Raw genomic sequence first — 26,106 nt, 5'->3', positions numbered from 1 at the left:
AGTCCTTTGAAGATTCAAATATACTTATGCATGAGGGCAATACCATAGATCTAAATAGGACTTATTCACGTGTATAACTTTATGTACATCTTTAACATTTATGTACATCTTTATGTACAACTTCATGACATCTCTGAAGAAATGGGCCTTAGATTACAAACTATAGGGCATGGACTACCTTTATTTCTGTGCTTCTTACATCACTGAACAAACAAGTAATGAATAACAATAAAATAGAGACCTAACATGAGGTCTGTATTTGTCAGGTTATTTAAATCTGCTAAATAAAATGTAAGAATGTCTCTTATATGAGAGATATATTTTTCCATTCCCCTTAAATACCCTGTAAAGGTATTAAGGTACTCTTCTGAACCTTTACATATGAATTAATACTTTAGATCTGCAGCAATCTGGATCTAGAGGATCAAATCATGGAGGGGACCTAACATATTACTCTCAAATTTTAAGGTAGTAATCATGCCCTGCAAAGAACTAAGAAGAAATACAATAGAAGTGAATGAATCTCAGTGAATCATGTTTTGTTGTTGTTGTTTTATTTTGTTTTGTTTATTTTGTTTTGTTTTGTTGTTGTTTATTTTGTTTATTTTGTTTTCCCATGACCTCAGCATAGCTCATGTCTGAACAGAGAACAAGTTTCTGTATTTACTGGAGTTAAGTATGGCATGTGAGGTTTCCAGGGCGATGAGATAAACCTGTGCAGTACTGTTGATCCCTTATTTCCAACCAGGGCATTGAAAAGAACTGCAAGTGACATCTGTTTTCCTGCTGGCTGGCTATCCAGAAGAAACAAAGGACAAAAGCCACACAAGTTGAAGGGTGGCAGCAGCAACAGGCACAACACTATGAGGTTTATTTGTTTTACACCCTCAGAAGTTAATGCTATTGGTGATTTACTGTCTAATCCAAAACCACTGAAATCACTGGAAAGTGGCTTCAAATCAGGCCCGTGGCATTTGATTCCTAAGCATATTTCAGGAACTAGAGCATCTTTAGCTCTTACTGGCTCTGTCTTCTGGTGTTTGTCATTAGGACTGTGCTTGACTCTCCTTGAATAAATGTCCTGAAAGGCTATTGCTACCCTTCCTGGTCCACTAGACAGGAAATAAAACGTACAAAACAAAAAACATTCCCACAATACAGTACATTGCAAGTACAGCCACTGAATAATATAGAGCTCAAAATTAGCAAAAGTTTCCACAGTTCTCCCTTTTCTATTCTTTTAACTCTCTCTCCAATCTATATGCCCCTTTTCAAAAATCACAGAAAAGAATCACAGAATCATAGAATACCCTGAGTTGGAAGGGACCCACAAGGATCATCGAGCCCAGCTCCTGGGTCTGCACAGGACAATGCTCACAAAAGACAACCATACCTTCTTAAGAAACATCTATAAGCAGCAAAAGTGGGAAGCAGGACAAAGTATGGCTGGATAAAACCAGAGTCCTGAGGATGTTTGCAAAATCATGGAATCTCCACAGAAACAGGAAAATAATCACATCTCAGAAATCTTATGAACTTCATAAAACTACAGCAATTGTAAGCCAAATAGCCAGAGGTAAGTACAAGCTAACTAAACCAAGCAAAATAGACTAGCAGTATTTGTCATGACCAATGGTTAAGACAGCTCAGTTTTATTCCTTTTAATGAATCAATTGGCTGCATGACCTCACATGGATTACAAGTAATTACATCGTGTTTCACTTTCCCCTTTTTGGAAAAAAAAAATACACTAATAATTCCTACCTTTGTAAAATGCTTTGGATACTATCAGTAAATGGGCTACTATCAAACTATTCAGAGTAATGATGACTTTTAAAATCTGTATTCTTTAAACATAATGCAATGTAAAGCTGTATTTTTAAATACTTTCTAAAAGTGCTTCTTTAGCAAGCTGTGTGCATTAATAGCATAAACAGCAAAATGTGTCTCTTTGAATTCTCAAATACAACCAGTGTAGCAAATTTATTTTAGAAAGTTAAATTGAAATTGCATTATTTAGTGCTTCTACAATGTTTCCTTGACAAACTGTAAATGTCCATCCTTTTAACACAAAATGATTCAGCCATTACCAAAAATGATACTTCACTGTGAATGTCAAAGGGAAAAAGAATATTGAAACAGACTATGACCAGTGCACAAAAAAAATCCAGAACATGGCTAATGATGTCTTATTTTCCTGTCATTTTTCTACTTCCCTGCTACAATGAAACAGCTGCTATAACTACACTGCATGCATTGAATAAAATGTCAGAAAATGTTAACTCCACTGTGAGCATTCCTGATGTTCTGACAGAGGTGTGACTATGGTTGTCATAAGGAATCTCAACCCAGCATTGTTACTGGCTTCTCTGCTGCTGCATTTTTTTAATCTACAGAACAATAAATAATTTTTTCATTGTCTCTTACAAGAATTACTGATTTCTTAGTTTCCATGGCTTTAATAGTATGTTTACCTGAAATTATTTACATCTTGAGAAACAAACTGTAATGCTGAAGATGAAAAAGTACAATAAATAGTAGGCTGCAAGGTTACTGTTTTTTAAGACTTGCCACTCATACATGCTTTAGGTACACAACAACCTTTCAAAAGCAAACTGAAGAGAAGTTGAAGACTGATGAGCTTCTGGAGTATTTGTTTCACTTGCTCCCAGGTCCCTTTGTAAGTTGTGCACACACACATGCGCATACCTCCAAAGCTCCCAGGAACCATGCCTCTAGACACATAGGTTGGGATGCTCTCACCTATACTTTGGTCACACCCAGCCACCAGCACTGCCCGCTGAGGACTGCGTGGTGAAGTTTTAGCTGTGGTTTCATACCAAGGCTCAAGTTTCTTACCAAGCTTAAGGGTGCCAGAACTGGATGGAGAGCAAATTAAGGGGTGAAACTGTGACCCTATTAAAACTCTTGACTTTAATGTAGTCAAAACGTCACGCAAGTGAGCCAAGAGCCCCACTGTCTCCTAAGTGATACCAGTTTATTTACTGTATGACCCCAGCTAGTCATTCCACCTCCAAGTGTTTCAACTTCTCCATCTGTAAAATGGGGATGACAGTATCTATTCACATCACTGACAAGTGATGAGAACGAGCAACTGAAAACACTGCTGAATGCTGCAAGTGAAATCCTGGAAGTCTAGTGCCTACAATTTCATCCTGAGCATTTTATAATGATTTTTAACAGAGAAAGGAAAAAACATCAAAGTGAGACAGGGCTAGTAGGGGTTGAAGGTTACCTCCTGAATTCCCTGAGGAGGTCAGCAACAATGTAAAGCCTCTGGCAAGCAGGGAAGAGAAGTTAATTTAAACCCATTTTGTGGCTCTTCTGGTGATTCCAGGTTCCTTCTTCTCCAAGTTCAGGACAGTGCATTGTGTGAACATACATGAAATGAAGAAACACTGAAGGAGTGTAACACACCTGTCTCAGATTCCAGCTGCCCTACCTACTCCTTAGTCTTCTTCCTGTCCTCCTTTTCAGAAATAAATTTTTTGATAAAAATGAAACTGAGAAGGAACAATCTAACAACATCCAGTGCAACATCATCTGTTACACTATTTCAGAGAAGGAGATCATGTGATTTTTTAATGATCTACATAGATATTTTCCGTCTACATAGAGTATATTTCCTAATGCAGGTAAATGGCTGTTTCTGTAGTATATGAAAGTAAACAGAGGAAAGAAATCCCACACTGATGGCTAGATCAGAACACATATTTTAAAAGCACAAACCTTCTTTCAGCCAAGTACTACTTTACTTCAACAGCCTACAGTCTTCTGTCATAAACAAAACCCATTCAAGCACTTCTGTTTAATTTACATATTTGTACGTTAGTGAAAGAGACAAGCATTCTGCTCTTGGCAAATATCCACTGAACAACCTTCTCATCTTCCTTAAAACTTATATTTCTCCATGTCTACAAAAAGCTTGTCAAAGCCTCAGCTGCTGATATGCCAAACCTGTTACCTGTCCCATTCACATCAAACACTGCACTTTGGGTGCACCCATCTATTGGGTGCTTTTGTCTTAAAACTGCGTTGTAGTCTCCTTAGCATAGCACCCTTTTTCCTAGTGGTTCTGACACCAGACAGCTCCTGTCTCTGACTGGGATGCACCAGAATCGTCACAGCTCCCCTGAACGCAATGAGTCAGACATCTAACAGGAATAGAACCAAGCAACAAGAAGCAATGTGCATCGTCTGAGGACAACTTATCAGCATCATAATCCCCGTCTGTTAGGAGGAAACATCATCATCTGACTCAGCAACAGGAAAAGTCCAACAGCATAAATTCAGGGAGAAAGTATCAGCTATAAAGGGTAAGGAGGAACCTCCCTTTTACAGTAAAACCTAATTGTGGTCTCACAAATTTACCAGCATGAAATGAAACTGGTAACTGCTGTACATACAATCAGTTAATTCAGTGTCAGTACTTCGCTGACAGTAATTGTATTGATTAAGAACATACAAAGGCACTTGGAATCACATCATTAGTTCTGAAAAATATGGATTAATATGCCCTGTTTTTCATATTAATTCCACAATACAATTGGAATAATCAGTAAATAAAATACAAATGAGCTAATGCACATCTGTGTGAACAGTAAGTATTCCCCAAGAAAACGATAAAAGAATAATACTAGTTATTCCTGCCAATCTGAGCAAAACCTAATTACAATTGGAGAATAATAAAGATGTCATTTTTGTAAATTTGCTCCTTCCCTCCTATCCTCCTACAGGACTTGCAACTGCCTAACTTGCTACTGTTTAAACCAGGCCTGTTCACATTTGTTTTCATTGTTGTGAATTTCAGCATGTCTGCCCTGATAACTAGCTGAGGATAGACATCTCTACGCATATTTTGGGCTGCTTCTGTTGCTAAATGGATCTTTATCGCAACTTCAGAAAAAATGGCTCCACAAAAGCTCACAGAACATTGCAATAATTAATCCAAGATTAATACAGAGAGATGAAATTACTCTACCTGACATTTTCCCTAGCTAACCCCATCTCTTTACATCCCAATCCACCACAGTATGTTTCTGAAAGAAATGACCTCTTTTTACCTCTCTCAGTATGTAGCCCAAGCTCTGTAAATTCTGTGATGTCTGGCTTTTAGGGATATCACAGAATCAACTCTGTCCTTGAGAAATGGAAAGGGATCTATTGTATGCATTTTGTAATCTATCCCCTTTCTCCTATTACCTCATAATGTTGGTATTAATTTTCACATCAATGCTAAAAATACTGCTTTGTCCAACTGAAATTCTGTCCCTGCCATCTCTAACCACTCACCTCCTTTTACATATCATCTCCAAATCTTCTTTGGCTTAATTGACTCTTTTGTGAAGACCTTTGTGGGCTATATAAAAGATAAGGACTGCTGTATAAGGTTAAGCAAATCATAGTGTGAAGATGAACAGTTAATGCTTGCTATTACAGGAGAAATTTAATAACTGCAATCCAAACCAGCTTGCCTGGAAATCATTTCCGCAATAACGTAGGAGTCTTCAGCTTCTCCATGACAATCTAAATGGCTATCTTGGGGAAAGAGAGGTACATCCTCCTGGAGGGATTGCCATGTATCTATAGTGCCACAAGGTCACGCAGCTCTTTCTAGGCAGCAGTCCATGCTCTCTACCCCAAACTTCACAGCAGAAAAGTCAGACAAAAGACAGTCTTTCAAGAACACAGACTGAAATGCTGAAGAAACTGAGCAGACTGAGTAGTGTTCAGGCAACCTCCTGGTTTCCTTCTCCCTCCTCTTTCTCCCTGTTTGGACCACTATGTCAGGAAGACAGGACAGCCACTCTATTACAGAGAGGCCTACGACTGCTGTGGAGCAGTGGCTACACGTTTACGAGAAAAGGAATACCAGATGCCTTATGTTTACAGTTTTGTCAAGAGACTTTTTTCCAATATTCCCCCGAAATCTGCAGAAACTAATACTGAGATGAACAAATACTTGCCTGGTTCTGCGTGTGTATTTTACAGCCAAAACAGGAAGACATCATACAAATCCGCATTTAGTCACAGGAGACCGAAACCATACAGGTTCATTAGTGATGTAGCAGTGAACTGCAATGGTGCTGCAAGCTGGCCTGACAAAAAAAAGTCCTGCCTGTTGCCCCTCTCCCGGCAGCTGAAGAAGGGTGGCAGAGATGCCAGGTTTGGGGCAGGAGGGATTCTCACAGCCCATAGCTGACAGACCTGGCAGCACTTTGTGCGGAAGTTAGACATCTAAGGCCTCGGACATCACAGCAGCCTCGAGCATGACTGCTGTGGTGCAGCCCCTCCTTGAACCCCACATCCAGGCTGTCCTGTGGCTTGTTCTGGCACTGGTCAGGAAGCTAATTTTCAGCTTAAAAATTAAACAGCAGGAAATTAAGCTCAGAAGAAAAGGTTGACACACTTCTGACAGTTCTGCTTCCTTACCACAGGGCAGGCAGGAGTGTCAGCGTGACTGAGAAGAGGGCCCATGCAGCCAGACGCAGCGAGAAGGGACGGGGGGCGCAGGAGGTGACAGGCCCCACAGTCCCAGCGCAGGTCACCAGGAGCTGCCATGGAAGGGCGGCCACAACACCGTGGTTCTCCCTGGGCCGGCATCAGCTGCTCCTACCACTGTACAACTGCCCAGCCACCCGCTCCTGCCTTTCTCCTAGTGACACTGCTGGCATCTGTGGGGCTCAAGGGTGGACTGAGCCAGAAAATGGGTTCAGGGGAGAAGTAAACTGTCGTGACACTGTGCAAAACGCTATGAGGGAAGAGTGGCACAAGCGAAGATGCTCCTATATGCACCCTCAGATTCAGGCTTTTCAAGTCAGCTACCGTAAAGAGTGAGGGTGAGCAAAGCAGCACTGGGAGGTCCAGTTGCTATGAAGTCTTAACCATAATTCTCCCCATTAAGTTACTGGCTCTTTCTACATCCAGTTCATATTTAAGGTTATTACACAAATTGTTTATATAAGATCATTTCCTAAGATGAAAACAAGTGTGGCTGAGTAACCCTAATTAGCAGCAGTATTAATAACTGGTGTACTTTTTTTTTTCCATTCTTATTTTGGAACCTAAATTATGTATTCTTTTCATTTCTCTGCTAGCCAACTCAGCTACGTGCATTCCTATTTCCTCACTAACTGCTATCTTTAATTTTAAGACAGCTGCATCACGGATGATAAAACACACAGAGATCAAACGTTCACAGTCTTGTGCCAAGCTTTCTTCCAGAAGGAAATTTACAAAAGGAATAAATAATGAAAACTCATAAATCATAAATCTTTAAATACCTGAACAGTACTAGCTTCTAATGATCACTGGAAATAATGGTCCAATTACATTTTCAGCTCTGTTGTAGATGTCTGACATTTTTACTTCAGTATTTCTCATTCAGAATGGCTCTAACTGAGCACCACAGACCAAACATGTTTTGGTACTCTGTGTGGAGCCACTACAATGGGCTCCTGGCTCATGTCCCAGTAACACAAAAAGAAAAACAAAGTCACTGGACAGCTTACTTTTCTCCACCATTTATTAACCTCTCAAATTTTTGTCATCTGTACTCAGCTATAAAAAGATGCTGCTAAATGATCAGATCAGACACATTGATTACTTCTTACTGACTCAGAACTGTATTTGACTTTGTGGAATACTAATTTCCTGCATGCATTGTAGGAAAAGAAGTCAAAATGCTCTGTGAGTGATGATATGAATGACTACATGGAATCTGATTTTAAGATCCCTGATCCAATTTTTCTGCCAAACTTGAGAAAATAATTACAAGATTCAAAAAATTCATTTTGCTGTTTCAAATATAAGTGCCAAATGTGTTACTTGTATACGCTTGACTTGTCTGAAGACATGAACCTTGAAAAGGACTATCTTTTTTTCTCAGTATAATTACCCACTCTTTCTGCCTTTCAACTGCAAGAGATAAATGGAGCATATGTGCATGTTTTTATGGGTTGGGACAGAATCACACAGAAGACACAGCCAAGGAGCAAGAGTCATCAAATGTGACTCCACGGTATATATTATCAGAAAGCCCTTGCCAGCACTGGCAGGTGAGGCAATATGCTATGTTTCTGCACACAACTGAAAGTAAGAGTGATTTTTCTTTTTGAAAGAACTTCCCATAGCTGCTTCACAATATTCAGTGTTCTACAAATTCTAGCATCTTCTAGGAATTTTTTTAATTTTCCCTTTATTCATTGTATTTTATTTATTTAAACTATAATACTCATTCAACTAGGCAAGAAGGGGAAAACGCACCTCCTTCCAAGAAAAGGGAAATGTCTCTACAGCCAAATTGCCTTCCCACACTGCCCCCAAGCACCTCTGTAATCCTACTACGGGGAGAAGGTTACTCAGGGAGGAGCTGAGTACGTGCTTACTGTTCTTATTCAGCATTGCTACTCTGACAAACGGAGATTGTGAGTTAGATTCCCTTCAAACACTAAATCAAAGAAATATGTATCACTTAGTATCACATATGTCTATTGATTGCTGAATTTGCTCCCACCACTCCATGTCCCCTGGGATGATCACATCAAGGACTGATGACAGGAAGCTCCTGCAAGGAAACACAGCTGAACTGTAGACACATGTGAACCCTATGCCTTACAATGTTATGAGGCAACCATCACCTTTCTATCTGACAGCCACTCCATCTTTTCTGTGACCGCAAGCTCTCTGGAGCAGAGGCTTCCTTCTCTCCTTTGTATCACAGCACCCAGCACAAAACAGAATTGCAAGGTTTTAGGATACACACAGTTTGCAACAAAGGCTGACAAAACAAACAAACAAGCTTAGATTTTCCAAGCTTAGTTTTCCATTCCTGAGCAATGGGCAGTGGTTATTCCAGAAATGTTCTGCAGTTGTGATTGAAAAGAGAAGCTCTGTCTTCAGGTGCTGACAACACAACCGTGCTGCACTATTGGGTATTATTCATGATTTTTCCCATTATCTTCTCTCAAGATGTATGTGGCAATTAGCTTATATTTGATAAATGAAATATGCCTAGATATATTTAACCCTAGTCCAGTGTTGTTACTGCTCTTTGAAAAGGAGGACAAAATTTAAAATAAAATGATTTCTTTAGGACCTGTAGATTGCAAAATTCTACCATTTCCTGCAAAATGTTTAAGTCATCTACCAAGAGAAGACTTGCCTCTCCCTTACCAATCTCACTGTCATTGTAGCCAGCTCTGTTTATCCCTAGAGCTGTTCTTAGGGCCATCACAGTGAAAACTCCTCATTACAAAAATAAAGGTTCGTATTTTTTTCTTCCAAATTCACAGAAGGGCTCAAAAGCCCAGGGATCCTTGAACTGGATCAAGTATGTGATGAACAGAAATTAAGTTATTCTGATATGTATGCTGGTAAAAGTGCAGCATTTTGGACCAAGGATTCTGGTTTTTGTCTTTTGTTTCTCCTCTACAATGCTATTTATTCTGGTATTGTTATAGATCAAATGAGAATCACTAATCACAACTGCAGGTTCCATTCTGGGACTACTCTGGCTAGTTGGTCAGATTGAAGCTCAATTACATGATTAGCTACAGCAGAAGAAATGGTTTCCAATAGAAACTGCCATTAGGGTCTCCAGAATTCAGAATACACAATGAAATCATGGATCACAGATATTTTACAGATCATCAGACAGCTGAATTGGATAACAGAAGATGAGGCGGTGCAAGCTTTTCTTTCAGGCACTGCTATTCACTCTGGTGTTTGGAATGGAGGCCTACAGCTGTACATCATCTCCACATGGCTGGAACTGGAGAGTGATGTCCCAAAACCTTCCCTGGTGGTTCTGCAACAATATAGCTTATGCAAAACCTACTTATGTAAACCTGCAGCCCTACTAACAATTTCGTTGACATTAAAGAGCTCTGATGACATATAGACCTTCACATTTTTCATGATGAAGTTCATCACTAACGTATGAAAAATGTATTTGTCACAGACTCCTACTCATCTCACACTTCTGTCTTTGTTATCTCTCCTGCCATATGCTGTCACCATGTGACTCATTGCCAGGGACTATATGCACAGCCTCTGCACTAGCCAAATTGTTACAAGCTGTGACAATGATTGAACCCTGTGCACCTCCACTAAGAGCAAAATGCAGAACTTGAACAGACCTCTAAGCATATTACTTTCATATATGCAAAAATCGTGTAAAAATTTCAGAGAGGTCTCTAAAAGTAATCAGTAGTTAGGACTGCATGAAGACATTACTTGGAAATATTTGTACATAGTGCTTTTATGCAACCACTTTAAAACAGAAAATGAAAGGGATTTTTTTTAACGCTATGCTAACATTATTGAAGGACAACCGGCTCTTGAATGGAACCCAGGATACACTAGGAATTAGTACAGTCTCACTGTTGGACAGTTATACAAACCATGCACATGGAAAATCAACTCTGTTATAACTGTTTTCATGTGAATGTTGGAGACATTACCAATTACAAACAAATACCTTGCCATTGCACCTACAATCTTGCTAGAACACTGCCTGCGTTCCTGCTCTTTCTTTTTATTCAGCCTTGTAGTCTCCAAATTTCGTGAGTATGTGAAACATTTCCCTTAGCATTCTGCTAATGGTCTATCTAATTCCACATTTGACAATCTACTGAATACGTTAAAAGATAAGCTTTCTCCTTGGTCATCTGGGAAAAATAAATTGAAATATAGGGAAATCAGAAGTGAAATTATTGTGTTTACTGCTATAGTAGCTAATTTGGTGAATGAACATGATTATTACTGTTGTCTTGCATGGGCTCTTCAAGGCTGCATCTAGTGAATTGTAATGTCATCTTCACAAACAATATACTTTCAAATGCCCAGAGCTTGAGTGCTTTAAAACTGAAATAAGTGAATATTCATTGGCCTGGCAATGTTGAAAATGGCAATATTTTAAGAATTAACACTTAGACCATGTCCTTCTCTGTCAACTGAAGAATCTCAGATATATTTTTATTAAATGCACTTAGAGTTGATAAAATAGTAAATCAGGTTTTCACAATCATTCCAATACTTAAATGCAAAGAAAGCAGCATGGCACCTATGCCTTAATGGAAGTTCAGTAAAAAAATAAAGTAACGTTGATCTACATTTTGTCACATCAAATTAACTAGCGAAGAAGATGGATAAAAAGGTGGCTTTCAGATAAGTATTTCAGCACTTCCTACAGAAACTTTGCTATACAAAATATCTTCAAATAAATCACTTCCAATAAGCTTCCAGTCTACAGGATTTGAAGTCATCACATTAAAAACATAAAGGGGATGTTCCAGCCTATAAGCTTTACAAACTTGATACATGTGTTTTCTGAGTATTACTTCATGCACTAGGGGGAGCTCCTGCAGCTTTTTATCACAATAGAAACCTAAAGACAATACAGGGAAGATAAAGGAAATAAAACAAGAGATTTCAGAAATATATATATATTTATATTTATATATATAGAATATATATTTATATATATAAAGAATATATATATATAAAGAATATATATATATATATATTCTTTACCTGATATCAAGAATAACAGCTTGAATTTACACAACTTAATCTGCTTACATTTTCTGTGTTCAGTATATTTTCTTCAGCACAAAGGATATCAAGAAGTACTTTCCTCCTTTCAGGATGCATGCTTTCAACAAAACATGGCACACATTTATGTAGCTTTTTTTTTTTTATAGTAGTAATGGAGATTAAGTTATACAAAAAGAAAACTATCATGTTTTTTTGAAGTGAGATGTTGTTTTAGTTTGAGTGTTGTTGTTTGCGTATGCTACAGAAAAAAAATATGTGAGCAGGTAATCAAAGTCTGTAACGTAACAAATACAAATACAATTGAAGTCCGTACCATAACAAACAGGGATAAAAGGACTTCATTAACACTGCTCAGTCAGCCTTCACTCTTGAAATTCTCTTTTTTTCGAGCACTTTATTTTTCAGCTTTCTTTTCATGCAGAATTTATGTGTAGTTTCTTGAGGATTTGGGGATTCTTTTAGTAAACTGCAATATTGAAATTCCATTACAGAAAACAACATAAAACTTATGTATTAGCACGGTTATCAACTACTTGAATAAATAGAGTAATTGTCATTAGTCACAGAGTTTTACTCTTCCTGTAGGTTGTTCCTGGCATCTCATAGGCAGAGTTTGCAAAGGAGTTTCAGACATTTACTGACAGCAGAAAAAAATACACTCACAGCACCAAGCTCTGCAGTAGACTGGAGCTTCAAGCTCTCCATGGACCAGTCCTCTGTCCTTCTTACCTATATTCATTCCTGTGTCTCTACATTCATTCCTTCATGTCTCCACAGCTCTGTTTGGCAATATACTGTTCTTTGCTTTAAAATCATAATTTATCTCATGTCTCCAGAGAAGAACAGACTGTTTCTTTACTCATTTCCTACTTGGGCACCAGTAGAGGGTGTAAAAGCACAGGGGAGAAAACTGTCATTTTCAGTTACAGTCTGTGGCTTAGTAATAACCAAAACGTTACTCTAACAACTAGAATGAACAACTGCAAGAAAAACCACGCTGCTAGGCATCAACACAGTAATGCCCTAGCAGCACAGGACCAAAGGTGTAGTTTGGGAATACTGCACATGCAATGCACACAGCCTGTGTGCAAAAGCTGGTGGTTAACTCTAACATGCCTCTAGTGAGCCTGTTTCAACAGATCTTCCAAGGCTTAACAATATGGCTTATTTTAGCCATAGGGAGTCACAAATGGCACTCCTTTCTGCCAGAACAAGCCCTAAGTGTCAAGCTCCTAGCCAAAGGACAGGATTGCTAGTGTATCACTGGGAAAAGCTATTTAACCTGTGCCACGTATCTTCCCCCAACCTCAATGTCGGAGAGGTTTGATCCATTTCAATTTAAAAATCAGCCAGAAGCAAACTCTCAGCGTGAAAAACTCAGCCTAAACAGTGAGAAACTGGTCAAATTGTAAAAACAGGATCTTGTAGTGGGAACAACCATGCAACCCTGCTGCCAGCTCTGCTGGTACTATATGAAGACATAACCACTGCCTGTTCTGTCTGCACGCTGGAGCCCAACCTCCCCTGCCTTCTAAGTACCCTTCTGTATCTTTTCCAAAAATGTATTTGAAAATATTATTGATTTTGTCATTTTGGCTTTATGGTTATATTCACCTAGCAGATCCAGTTACATCCAGATCTGTTCCATCAGAATTTTCAAAAACTGGAGCTAGCGAGACCATTGCACAGATATTAGACTGACTAGTTAAAAAGACAGATGCTGTGTTATTTTCCCTTATGTAAGATGGCTTAAATTTGATTTTGTTTCCATTTCTCAAAATATAACTGAGGGCTGCAACATACTCCGTCTCAGTATTTTATGCTCAATTTAACTGCTATATTGCATTAAATGATCTGCAATAATGTAACCCTAAATGCAAATTAATTCTTGTTTGGTAGAAGAAAATCTCTTTGCTGCCTTCTCCAAATAGATTTTTTTTAATAGATTTTAACGAACTAGGAAAACCAAACATCCCCATATGGTGAGAAAATTTCAAGGCATACATTAAAAGAAAAATCTTGTGTTACTCATCAGAAATATAATAGATGTGACAAGAGAAAAAAATTAAGCTATGAAAATAATTAGCAAATATGGAAAATCATCTATTACTGTCCTTATAAAAGGCACAGCACAAGCTAAAAGAGAAAAACATACATCCTCGTATTTCAAGAGAGGAATATATTTGATTTCATTTGAAGCAAATTATTTATAGATACAAACTTTCCTGGGAAACTAAAACAAACAACAAAATTATATAAATGTATCATTATGACTAGAACTTCTGAAGAAATTATGTTATCTACTTCTAAGAGTGTAATGTTTTCTTACCACATGAAAGATTTTGAGGAACTTTCTCTGAATTTCAGAAAGGTCCTCACTCAGTCTTTGTCTGGCCATTACAGAATAGCCTGCATGCCCCTCTGTAAGGGGGGGCAGTCCTCCAGGCCTAATTTTGGCCATATAAAGATATAAAATAATTTAAAGATGTCCTGCGAACACTGCCCTCTCCCTTGATGAATGCTTGTCCCAATGCAGTAGCCATTTCAGCAGCCATATATAACCACAGAACATGCAAAGCACATAAAAAGTATGAATTCAGGTCTCTTTTCTGGTATCCCATTACTCTGTATTTCAAATAGCTGGCAACACTTCTGGGAATTTGTCCCTGCAATCCCAGTATCTCCCAGATCATTCAAAAGAGCAGGACATGAAGATCTACATGTTGTGTAAGCACTGTAACAGTTGTACAGTTTTAAACTGCAGGACTGAAGCTTGCACACAGTAAACAAACTACACAAGTATTTTTGTTGCACTTACCTTTCGTTTGACGTAAATGGAGAAAACTATGGCCATATGGCAAAATCAGAACTAGGATTCATAAACCATTTCTATGCTGTGTAGGTTCTGCCACATTTGTCATGGGACAATCTGAGATCCTCCGGGACGAAGCAAGGTGACAAGCATCTGTCACATATTTACTCTCTCAGCTTCTCTCCACTGAAATGTCTACAGAGTGTGGGAGGGTGAAGGATGACTTTTTTTTTTTTTGGTGTCTTGGAAAGGAAGTTAACATGGTTTGCAAAGGACCTTATTCTTGTAAAAGTCACTGAACAGTTTGAGCCTGTCCCAGACAAGTTCTGTCTCCTACACAGGTGAAGATTACTTTGTGCATGAAGTCCTCTTGTGCTAGAAAAGCCAAGCTACTGGCAGCAACATAACTCACAAAACTTTGCCCAGTTTCTAAAATACTTTGGACTTGAAAACACATATGCTCCTTAGCTGCGCATCACTACCCATTTATGGGGGAATATCACCTTCTAGGACAGCCTAGGATGTTTTTATCTTGTTACCTCTACCCACTTCAGAAAATAAAGTGTCTTTAGGTTTGGATTCTACACCTGGTACTTTCTTTGAGGGGTCAAGCAAGACCCCTGATCTGTCTTAACTCTTATGTACAGCCTTGAAATGCCAACATCTTAGAGAATCACTTATAAAAGGTCGTAAAATGTTTAGAGAGCAAAAGATACAAAAGTATCTAAGAATTATTACTTAGTGCATGGAAAAAATGTTTATTTTCATATAGGGTAAGGCTGTCAGGAAGTGTTATAGCATTAGTGAATAAGATTCTAGAAAAAGGAACTGCATACTGTTACATTTATACATTTAATAAAGGCTAAATGTGACAATTAAGAAAGGTCAGTACCCTTGAGGAAGCAGGACAGACAGACAGGGAGAGGTGGAAGTAGTTATTTTCGCATTAAGGAAACACGCTAAAATATTCATTGTCTTTATCTGCTGTCAAGAGATGTTTTTTATGGAACAAAAAAAAATCATTTAACGTTTTGAAGACATCACACAAATGCATCTAATTAAACTCTTATATACAGAAAGGAGGCATCTAAGCAACTGTGTGTTACTATAACTTTTCTACTCCCACCATAAAAAATTCTGAAAATTCTGAACCTTTGCAGCAACATCTGATACTATTTCTTCCAACTATTATAATCACTTTAATGCCAGCATAGCAATATTCATGAGTTCTTTCATGCTGGTGCTGATCTGGTGAGACCAAAGGCACAGAACTTTTTTACAAAGGGCACCTGGGATGTAAAGCTGCTCTCTGAACACAGTAGAAAATTCACCCCGTACAAAAGGCCAGAACAATGTTTATGCATCAGTTAAGACTCAGTTTAGCCTTCAAACAGGACTTAACTATGAATTTTATGATCCATTGGCTATGTACTGGGTCTTGTCACAGGGATGCCTTTCTTTCTCACCCTCACCATGTTCCTTACAGAATGATGACAATCAGATTGTGACACAGACTTCAACAGCAGCACTTTGCTTTCTCTAGTTTTGTAATAAAATCTCTAAAGAATCCTTATAACTTGTATACTGCACTTGCATCAATCATGTGATTCACATTTTCACCTGGTTCTTTTCAACTTCATGCTGTACTACTGCTTTTTTTTATTATTATTATTATTACCAAAAAGCCCCCCACCAAAACCCAAAGGCAAAAATAGGTGCAATTTACCTTATTACAGTTTTTAGAGACTTGGCAAAGAGAGCTGCCTGACATACTGTCCTTATCTGGCATTCCTAAAGAAAGAATAGAATACAGAAAATAAATACATACTTTAAGTAACAAAAGAAAGATTAATGGAATAAGCTATTTGCCTTTTTTATACTTTGAAAAAAACCATAGATTAATGTGTATGTTAAGTGCAAAACATTTATTTAGGCAGTTTTCCTTATCTTAGGAACTTGAAAAAGAAAGTTAACTTCTGTAAATGCTATAAATACAGTTTGTTAGAAGCCATACTGTCTCACAAACAAGTAATTTAAACATGTATACAGGAATTAGTTATATATTTTTTCTTTTACCACTACCTGCCTTTTAATACCTGGAATTCAAATGTGCCATTGTGTTTGCACTTCCTAGCACAGTTACACTATGCTACACTATTGTTTCACAAACAGACTGTATTGGTCGCATAACTTATTACCCAAAATTTACAGACATGACTGTAGGCCATCAGATATCACCCTGGCTGTTGTCTAAGTAATTCTCTGGCAACTAAACAAAAATACCTTGATTTACAGAAGTGACGCATTCCAAAGGCTGCCCTTGGATTCATGTCTACACCATTATCCCACGGTTTGACAGGCTCTCATGACGCAAAGCCATACCCAAACTTATTTACCTATGCAACTAAGGTCAGATAGCAGCATGTTTAGTGCAGGTTATGTGTCCCAACATGAACCCAAGTTCCCAAGCAAGCAAAGTAGCCCAACCTAACTTAAAAAAAAATAATAAAATAAATCACTATTTGTTAAATTCATTTTACCAGCAGGACGCATGGCTGCATTCCACAGAATTCATATAGCATCTACAGGCAGTTAAATTTTATGCAACATAATACAGTATGTTTTAGTCAAGAGGTTTGTTCCACAGTGTGAATTTGTGCACAGCTCTGTGTGCAGTTGTATGCAGTTAGGAATGCAATCAAGCAAGTTCCAAACTATTTCCTCCTCTATGGAATATTAATATAGTGGTAATGATGAATTGAATTTAATATATTAATTTCCACACCCCAAAACAGAGGACCTTCATTCCTCCTTTTTCTTCTCTTTTATATTTTTTCTAGCATTTGATTTCTACCTCCTCATACTTACTGTCATTGTTGGAGCCAGTTTCCATAACACCATAAGGAGGAGTGAGAAGTCCAGACATATACTGTCGGTATTTCTGGAAGACAGCAATGGTAAATTCCGTCAAGTACAGATATGTAAGTCAGTACAGATGGATAATATGGTACGTACATTTGTGTCTGCTGCCTTGTGCTTCACATGCATATAAACAATCTATGACTGAGCCAGTCAGATGTCTTTACTCTTAATGCTTCAAGACCAGCTTTCTTGATTTGAGCAGTCTGTCTTTATTTTATCAAAAGTTGTGCTAAAAGAGTTCCCTCCTTGATCTTCCCCAAAGCATGACTTTGAGGGTTCTAGTAAATCAATATTGTACTTAGTTGTGTGATTTCCCATAAAGGCTGTTTTAAAACTTGTTTGAAATTACTCTGCTCAGCTAAACTCAAGCTAGAGAGCTGCTTTATTGTATGAATGGAGATGAGGCTGTTCATAAGACTCACATACCACTACAATTTTGGTACCAGATTTAAAACATACAGGATTTAGTGCTAAGACTAAACATTTAATCACAACACACTAAGCAAGCAAAGGCTTGTTTTTCAAAACTACAAGGTTATGAAACACACAAACCCAGCACCAACTTTATGTATACATACACACTAATACCGTAGTATCAAATGAAATTTTGTAACTGTAAAAATAGTGTCCTTTGTACCACAGTAAACTGGATAACCGTAACTGATGTTGGTAACTGGTATTTTTCTTCAGTGAATGCTGGTGACATGATGAATAAGGTTCAAAGCTCTGCCTAGGGCTTAAAAAATTCACAGAAGCTAAAATATAATATGAAGGAAAAAAAAAAAAGTCTTTTTATCTCATACAAATCATTCAATAAACGAGACATTTCTGTTTTCAGTCATGCTAGATTACTGCCATAGTTAATGGTAAACAGTTATAATGCCCCTTTCGAAACTGTCACAGAGCAAGCTTGTGCAACAGGGATGCTGATGATCAGCATAAACAAAATTGTAACGCCATCCATAGGTTGTGCAGTGAGCTGAACGTGAACAAGCAACTAGCTGAAATTCATGTAGGTTTCAGCTAAGGACACACATTGAGGTGGAAAACTTCCCTTTAGTCCAATTTTAATGTAAAAGATTAATCCTTTGCTTTATGGAGCTGTAGGGATGTTTTCACTTTTTAAATGTTATCTTCTGGATTTTAACAGATGCTTCAATTATCCTTTTAACATTTTTTTTTTTTCTTTTCTGGAGATGGATATGAAAATCTCATCAGTTCTAGCAAGGAAGAATGAATGTCTTGCATTCTAAATAATAACAAAACCGGCAAAGATTACATTAATCTAAATAATCCAATCCTATTTTTAGGCAAGCTAAAACATCCTTTTACATCCTAAAGCTTAGTAACATATTATTTAAATCTCACCCATAATCCAGCTGAAAACTCATAGGAGCAAAATTATGTTTTATTCCAGGTCAGTCACAGAAAATACATACTACTTAATTTGAGGATAAAACTCTTACTTTCTTTCCCAAGCTCTGCCTCCAGTTCTATGCCTGGAACTCAGCAAGAGAAAGAACGCAACTAGTAATTATTTTCTCAGTTCAATAAATAAACCATATACATAAAACAAGGGAAAAAACTCATTTCGGTTGTCAAAATGAAAGAAAGGAAAACATATCATAAGGGGCTGAAATAGCATTTTATTCAAAGAGTAGATAAATGTTTTGTCCTATCTTCTACTGAGCTCGGTCTTGAAATTTGGTTTAGAAATAGAAAATTGAAATGTTTCATTTGGAATAAGATAAAATTAAATTACATAGGGAATATTTTTCCTGTTCTTTCTCATCGTTCAGATGATATTCAGTTATTTGTTCTGTTTTACCCATAATAGCATTTTCCCAGAAATACATTATTAGTCTACATTTAATCCAACTTGATAAGGAACTTGAATTGTAGAACAATAGTAATTTTCTTTTAACTTTTCAAACGTATGCATTTCCTATACAACTTTCACAATCATCATACACTGCATGGCAGTTTCCTTTCTCGGTAATTCTCTAGTATTTTTCCTGCTTATTCTTCTCACAAAATGAAGCATAGAACACGTCATACAATTTCCAAAAGATTTGGGGGCCTAGCTTAACAAAAAATACCTGCAGAAGTCCTACAGGCATGATAAGCCAGAATTGCATTTAACACATTAAGGCAGATGTAAACTCTTCACATCGAGCACCCTATCTGCACAATTCCATGTTTTTGCTAAAAAGAGAACTCCTCTAAATCTCTTATGTAAGTGCCCTGTATAATGTAAGGTATCAGTTGCAAAAACCTGTGCACAACTGTGCACCATCAAGCAGTGGTACCCAAAGGTATAAAAGAAGCTGACACTTTACGGTTTCTGGAACCCTATTCACATTTTAGGAATTTGTCCTTTTAAAAAAACAACAATATCTATCTTTAGATGTGGGTCTGACTTTCATTAAATAGGCAGGGAAGATAGATGCAGTCTTGTACTCTGCAGTATTATTTGCACTCGTGTACTGTAAGCTTTAGGAACACTTGTGGATTTCTTGTTCGTGGAGGCCCCTAACTATATTCAGCCCCACCTCATTCTCAGGATGCCACAGGCCACAAAGAGCATAAGTGTAGGCTGCCAAGGACCTCAACTTTGTTATCTTCCATACGAAGGTCCTACCCTGCCTTGGAGTAAGTCTACTAAGGAGACTGACAGAGCAAGCCCAGTGAGCAGCACTGCCTGTGAAGGAGGTCAGCCAGCAATACCAGAAGAGGCACCAATTCTGGACCTGCCCTCAGAAAGTTCAGTTGTTCAGACTCCACCAAGGGACCTCAGCATGAATTAAACTACCTGGTTATCTTACATGAAGGCTAATATGACTGCCTACATGTGGTTTCCCATGAAGATACCTTGATGGGGTGCAGACTGACACTGGAAGTACAATTTACAACTAAAATTGTGCCAGCTCATGAGCCAAATTAAATGTCAAAGGACACTCATTTTTCAAGAAGTCTGGGAAATGTTGTCCACTGGGAAACCTGAGTATGCAAAGATGAAAATAACCACATAGAGATTCATAGTATTGAATGGAGTAACGAAGCTCCAAACATGAGCTCTCTCAAAGCTGAGATAATGAGGAAAAAACAATGTTGAGTGTGAGACCTATCTTATTACTGTAATGTCTTTAAGCAAAAAGAAAATGCAGTAAGTAAAATTGTACTGGTAGGTGGCATTTAAAATGACCCTGAAGATTAACAAACTAAATATTTACAAGAGGCTTCTTAAAATATGTTCCACTGTTGGTATGAACTCTGGAAAGGCCTTCCTTATGAAAGACAACAACAGCTATCGTATAAGCTTGTTTATTACCAAAAGTCTTCAAGTTCTGTAAATCCAACATGACAGCAGGTTTTAAAACTACACTCAGTGACCTATTCACTCTGTCTTCAGATTTCTACTAATTTACAAACTATATCATGCAATAGCTTAAAGATCAGACGCTTCCTGCATCTAATCTGACAGCACAAGTAATAAAGACTCTATTTTTCCTTCCAGTTCCTGACCATTTCATAGCCATGCAGTGGTAAAAATTAACATGACCTTTTCAGTCACTGCTAGATAGCCTACAGCACAGAAGAGTGCTGACGAGGAACAGTAGGGGATGCGAGGGAAGGAAACAAGCAAATAGCACTTTCCTCACTGGGGAGGCACTGAGGATGAACTTTTTCATCAACAGTTTTCAAGGCCACTCATTGGTTAGCTGGTGACGAGTCTCAGCTGTTTTCATGACTACAATGGATTTTCTTCTACACCATGAATGCACTCTGGTAAATTTTTTATATGATAATGTTTAGAAAGGCCATTACTGTAATTCCAGTGCAAGCTATCTCTGAATCCCTTATGCATTCTTCTAGTGCACATAAGGTGCATAAAATACATCTTAGTAGTTAATCCCTTCTCTTCTGCTGCAAGTGTTGAAGATCTAATCCCTGTTTAAAGAGAAAGAAAGATCAAAACCAGATCTATATGATACAAGCACTCCAAAAGAAGCCAAGCAGATGTGAAGAAAATAGAGTAGCCTCTGTTCTCTTCCATGTGCATTGTATAGCAAAACCACCACACAACAGGAACCATACACAAACGGTGAAGGAAAACCCACCTGGACATAAAGTTTTGAATGCAAGTTCCACATCAGATACACCCTCAAGTCCAGCAACTCTCCAGTCAGCAGAGTAACTGATGGGCCATTCAACAAGGACTTCAAACAGTGATGGTACACAGACTGGGGAGTGAAGTCAGGCCTCTAATGCTTCCCCATGCCACAGTGAACCTACACATGGCTGGAAGTCTTCTAAAACTAAAGAAGGTTTTATAGACCACAACGCATAGGTGATTTTCTCTTTCGTTCTCTTTACCTCCCCCACTCACAGCCTCGACACGTAGTGGTACCGTGTATTGACCTGACCCATGGCTGTTTGACATTGGGTAGTAAATCACTGTTTGAAGATGCTGCAGTAATATAATCTCATGACTCGCATCACTTCAGTTGAACCCTAAATTACCAGATGAGCTTCTACTGCCTCCTGCTCTGTCTACCACTGGCAGCAGAGAAGATGAACAGGCAGAACTTGCATTGCCTGCAGTCTTGACAGTAAAACAAAATAATTCATTTCTAGAAATCCTAGGCCAAACATCAAGGTGACCTTTCCACACACGTTCTTCAAAACCTTGTGTAACTACTTTATTAGATGTTGTTATTTTGACTGTTACTTGAGTCCTGTAATCCTCTGTGCTATTTGCCTATACTCTGTTAATGGTTTCTCTAGGGTGATGTAAGTTGTAGCTTGACAGCAGTTCTCTATTTTCTTTTGACAATAAATAATTGATCACTGATGCTCTCAGTACAATTTTGTTCTTCCTCCGAGTTGGTTGTGCCAGTCATACCATTTTGGCAATGAATAATCTCCCTTGTGAGCTCAGCACGGTGGATCATTTCTTCTCTTTCCTCCAGAACAATATGGAGAGATATGAAAAGAGCCCCAGAAGATCTCTGGACCCTCTTTTCACTCCCAGCCAAGCACAGCTTGTCATCTCAAAGTCTAGATCTCTGCCTCTAGAGCTGATGCTCTAAAGATCACTCTTCACTGAGCTAACTTATATGAAAATTCTCAGGTCATCTGCCTGCTATCCGTTAGTGTTTTCCAATAAAAAGTGCCTAATGTTCCTACTGAATTTCACTAAATAAATAACCTATAAGCATAGTCAGTTATTTTTTTTACCCAAATCTTGTTAAAAATTGGAAGGAAAGAAAAAGGCAAAAAAAAAAAACAAACACACTCATTATTGCCCACTATTATGTGCTGAGACACACAGAAAACTGGTATAATTCTGTTTTCAGATTCTACCTTACTATGTTCACAAATCAATAAGTGTATTTCTTCTAAGCAAGCTTAGTCAGAAAGTTTCCACACATTTTTGGCCAATGCAACCTAAATTGGATATTTCAAAAAGGACCTGTCCCATGACTGTTTAACACTGGACTGTAAGTCATCATTCAAAGCTGCTGCAATAATGTAACCTCAAGATTTGTATCGCTCCTGTTGAGCCCTAAATTACAGTAGTGAGAAGAAACTACAAACATACTTGGATAAGAGCAAACTCACAGGGTTTGAAGCAAACCCTGCTCTCCACAGCATCCACTCTCTAAAGCGTCAATTCCCAACAGCACCACAGTGACTGACCTGAACAGTAATCGGGGATTCACACCGGGTCTCCTGCCTGCTTCCTGGAACACGTCCACGCTTCCAGCCGTCTGCACAGGCTGACACCTGACCCCTCTGATCTGCGAGCTGTAACACAGCCACCCCGCCTGCATATTCAGGCTTTTTCCCACAGCTGTTGGATGAGCCATGTTTACTTATAAAGTGTTACTTACATCAAATTTCGCTCTAGAACAAACCCATACACACAGATCTCAAAACCTGGTTCTTCAGTGAGGTTGTAGGGAGAGCAACCCAGGCAGGCAAATGACACGGCAAAGTTGCACAGATCTGTTTGTGAATTTCACTCTGATGATTGCTTTGGGGAAAATAAAAACAAAACCATAAGCTTCTTCACAATATTTTTCCCCGTCTCCAAAGAGAAACTAAGCACGTTACATTACCACCACGCAGCAGCCTATTAAATGAAAATCAGAAATCCTGCTGACTGAAAGCGACTCCTGCCTGTGGCGATGCCAGGAGATGCACAAGTCATATCAAAAGAAACAGGTTTGTACAGAAGTACAGAACTGTGGCTGATCACTGTGAGAGGATTTCAGCAGCTTCTCAGCCAGACCAAGAGAGGACTAGACCCTGGCACAATGTGTTTCAGGTCTGGGCCACATGTAAGATTGGCCTCAGCTAGAGTGGGGCCTCAGCTCTAGTGGGGTCTGTTTAGGCTGGGAGCACTTGGAGAACACAAGGCCCTCGGGGCTGCAGCTCCGACCTCCTCATTGAGCTCTGCCTCTCCTCGCTGGGTGCTACCGGCTGCCCTGGGGCCTTGTCTCTGCCACCCGGCTGGGTGCATGCTGCAGGTGGGTCTGTATGGGATCAACGCCTCACCTCCAGTGTGGGCTGCGGTGGGCTGCCTCCCTGTGCACGGCAAGAACACGCGCTCCACTTGTCATGTCACAGACTGCATGCACCTCACCGCCTATCTCTGTGCTTGAAATCAGTTTCAAGTCATTAAGCACACATACAGCACAACAGGATATGGAGGGGTGCTTTTATCTCAGTACAAAAGGGAATCTCATGCAGAAACTGCCTACCTATATTAGGATGGAGAATATCAAGAATCCTGAATATTACTAAGTACTTGCATTTGTGATTTCCAGAATATCGTCCAAGTATAGATAAGGGAAGAGAACTGAAGCATTTCTAAAGGAAAGGGTAAAGATAAATAAGAAAAAAAAATGCTACAACAGAGAAAATATATCTTTATATATAGTGGAAGAATAGAAAATAAAATGCAAAGATTCTACCACAATTTACTGAACAGAGACTGTTTTGTATACGTCAGTCTACTCAAGTCATTAAAACAAGATAGACGAGGCCTGAAATAGCAGAACTGAAGTACCATTTAGACTTATTGAGATAAAATAAATACAGGAAATGCCTGTACTGAAATTGCTGAATCCTGATCCCAGAATTAGTACAGTTTATATAATGGCAGATGAATCTGCATCTTTTCTATTTATTTATCTGTTTACCATCTTCTGAATGTTTCTGTATTGCTCTAATCAACTATGCTTTAGATTTTATTTGATCTCTTTGTTTTGGAGCCATATATTTTTCTGTCACGTTCCCACTTAAATCAATTTATCGTGCTTGAAAAGCTCCGTGTGCCGAATTTGCTTGATCACAGAATCCCCTTGAGTTTTAGTTGAAAAGAAAAATGCACCCAGCTCACTGAAATCATGCCAAATAGCAGACTTGGCTACCAGATAGAAACCCGAAGATAAGACTGCACTGCAAAAAATCAAATCCAAGGAAATTAGAGCATGAGCAATGATTAAACAAATTACACAGCCTATTCTGCTCCATCTAATTTAAATATAGAAATGACATCATGCAGCTTTCTGATTCTGTCTCCTAGAGGAATCCACTCAGGAAATGCAGTTGGGTGGAGATGCGACTTGGTTGGAAGGGTGGGAAAGATTGCATGCACTTAAAAGAGGACAAAAAAAAAAGAACAAACAGCCCATCCGATTTATGTGTTTTCTTTTGCTGCATTTGTGTAACCATAGAACAAATACTATATTTATAGTAATACATATATATAACAATTCAACTGCCTTCAACATGAAGTTCAGTTCTCAGCCAAAAGTGGCTGAAAAAGAATATTATGCAATTCTGTATTTACTCTTTTACAGTGATATCTGTTGAATTTGCTCACTTTAAAATCAAATGATGATGTCCATCAGCAGTATTGCTTCAAACTCAACATAAGATCAAAAAAATCTCCTTTCTTCCTCTTTCATTATCACTTGTAGGAGAGATGCAGCAAATGACACCTTAGCTGGAATTTTCTGAATGATGCAAGTAGCAGAATGGAACCTCACTCCTCTTCAAACTCTTCTGCAAAGCTAACAACTGTAAACCCACATCTTTATTAGCAAAGCCAAGAGATAAGACTTCAAAAGAGCTGAACTACTAAGAAAAATGCACTATTTTAACATTTTTTCTACCACTACAGCCAACCATTAAACCTACATTGACAACATTAAGATTGAGCTATGTCTGGTGTCATCTCATGGGCTGTGTGCAGGGAAAACGTGCTTTGAGAACAATTTCTGAAAGTTCTGCACACAGAAGACTTCCTTTTACCCTCAGGTAGTCACAGCTTCTATTTTCAGATACACCACAGTAATGACTGGAGAACCAAAGATGCTCTCTTTCAGGTGATCTCAGTTTGGGTGCGCTATGCAAAAAGGCAGCATACAAGGAAGACCACAGGTAGGTAGTAAGAGACAAATATAAGGTGATGAGGCATTGCCCAGTTCCTTGCCTGAGCAGCTGTGAGCTGCCTTCTACATTATGTCCTCCATACGGTGTTTCTCCCTTACCTTTTGTATTTTTCTGGAGCAGAGCTTCAGCTGAGACAAAAGGTCACGCCAGGAAGAGGTTTATGTTTTTAAAGTACTTTGACAGAACAGTAAAACCTGGAATTGCAGCAACATACATGTCTTGTTCCTGATCACATATCCTAACCTGCATAGCAAGCAAAAAGCAAGTTTTTGTACTAGGCAAGTGAGAAGTCAGCAAAAGCCTCTATATCATGTTACTGCTCC

At 38.5% G+C, this 26,106-nt stretch overlaps 1 protein-coding gene across 5 annotated transcripts in view; it reads right to left on the bottom strand.

Moving 5' to 3' along the window:
* The window catches only part of RAPGEF4 (Rap guanine nucleotide exchange factor 4), a 148,188-nt gene that overhangs the window by 61,156 nt on the left and 60,926 nt on the right, over positions 1–26,106 (bottom strand). For all 5 annotated transcript variants that reach the window (XM_035332469.1, XM_035332470.1, XM_035332472.1 and 2 more), the window contains 2 exons: positions 17,261–17,333; positions 16,119–16,183 (listed from right to left, as the gene is read on the bottom strand). In XM_035332469.1, the coding sequence (XP_035188360.1) occupies positions 16,119–16,183; positions 17,261–17,333 (138 nt within the window). The remainder of the gene's footprint in view (positions 1–16,118; positions 16,184–17,260; positions 17,334–26,106) is intronic.

This window comes from Oxyura jamaicensis, chromosome 7, assembly GCF_011077185.1.
Source record: "Oxyura jamaicensis isolate SHBP4307 breed ruddy duck chromosome 7, BPBGC_Ojam_1.0, whole genome shotgun sequence".
NCBI classification, from domain to species: Eukaryota; Metazoa; Chordata; class Aves; order Anseriformes; family Anatidae; genus Oxyura; species Oxyura jamaicensis.
The sequence above is the reverse complement of the archived record's forward strand: the minus strand, read 5'-3'. Positions and strand labels throughout refer to the sequence as shown.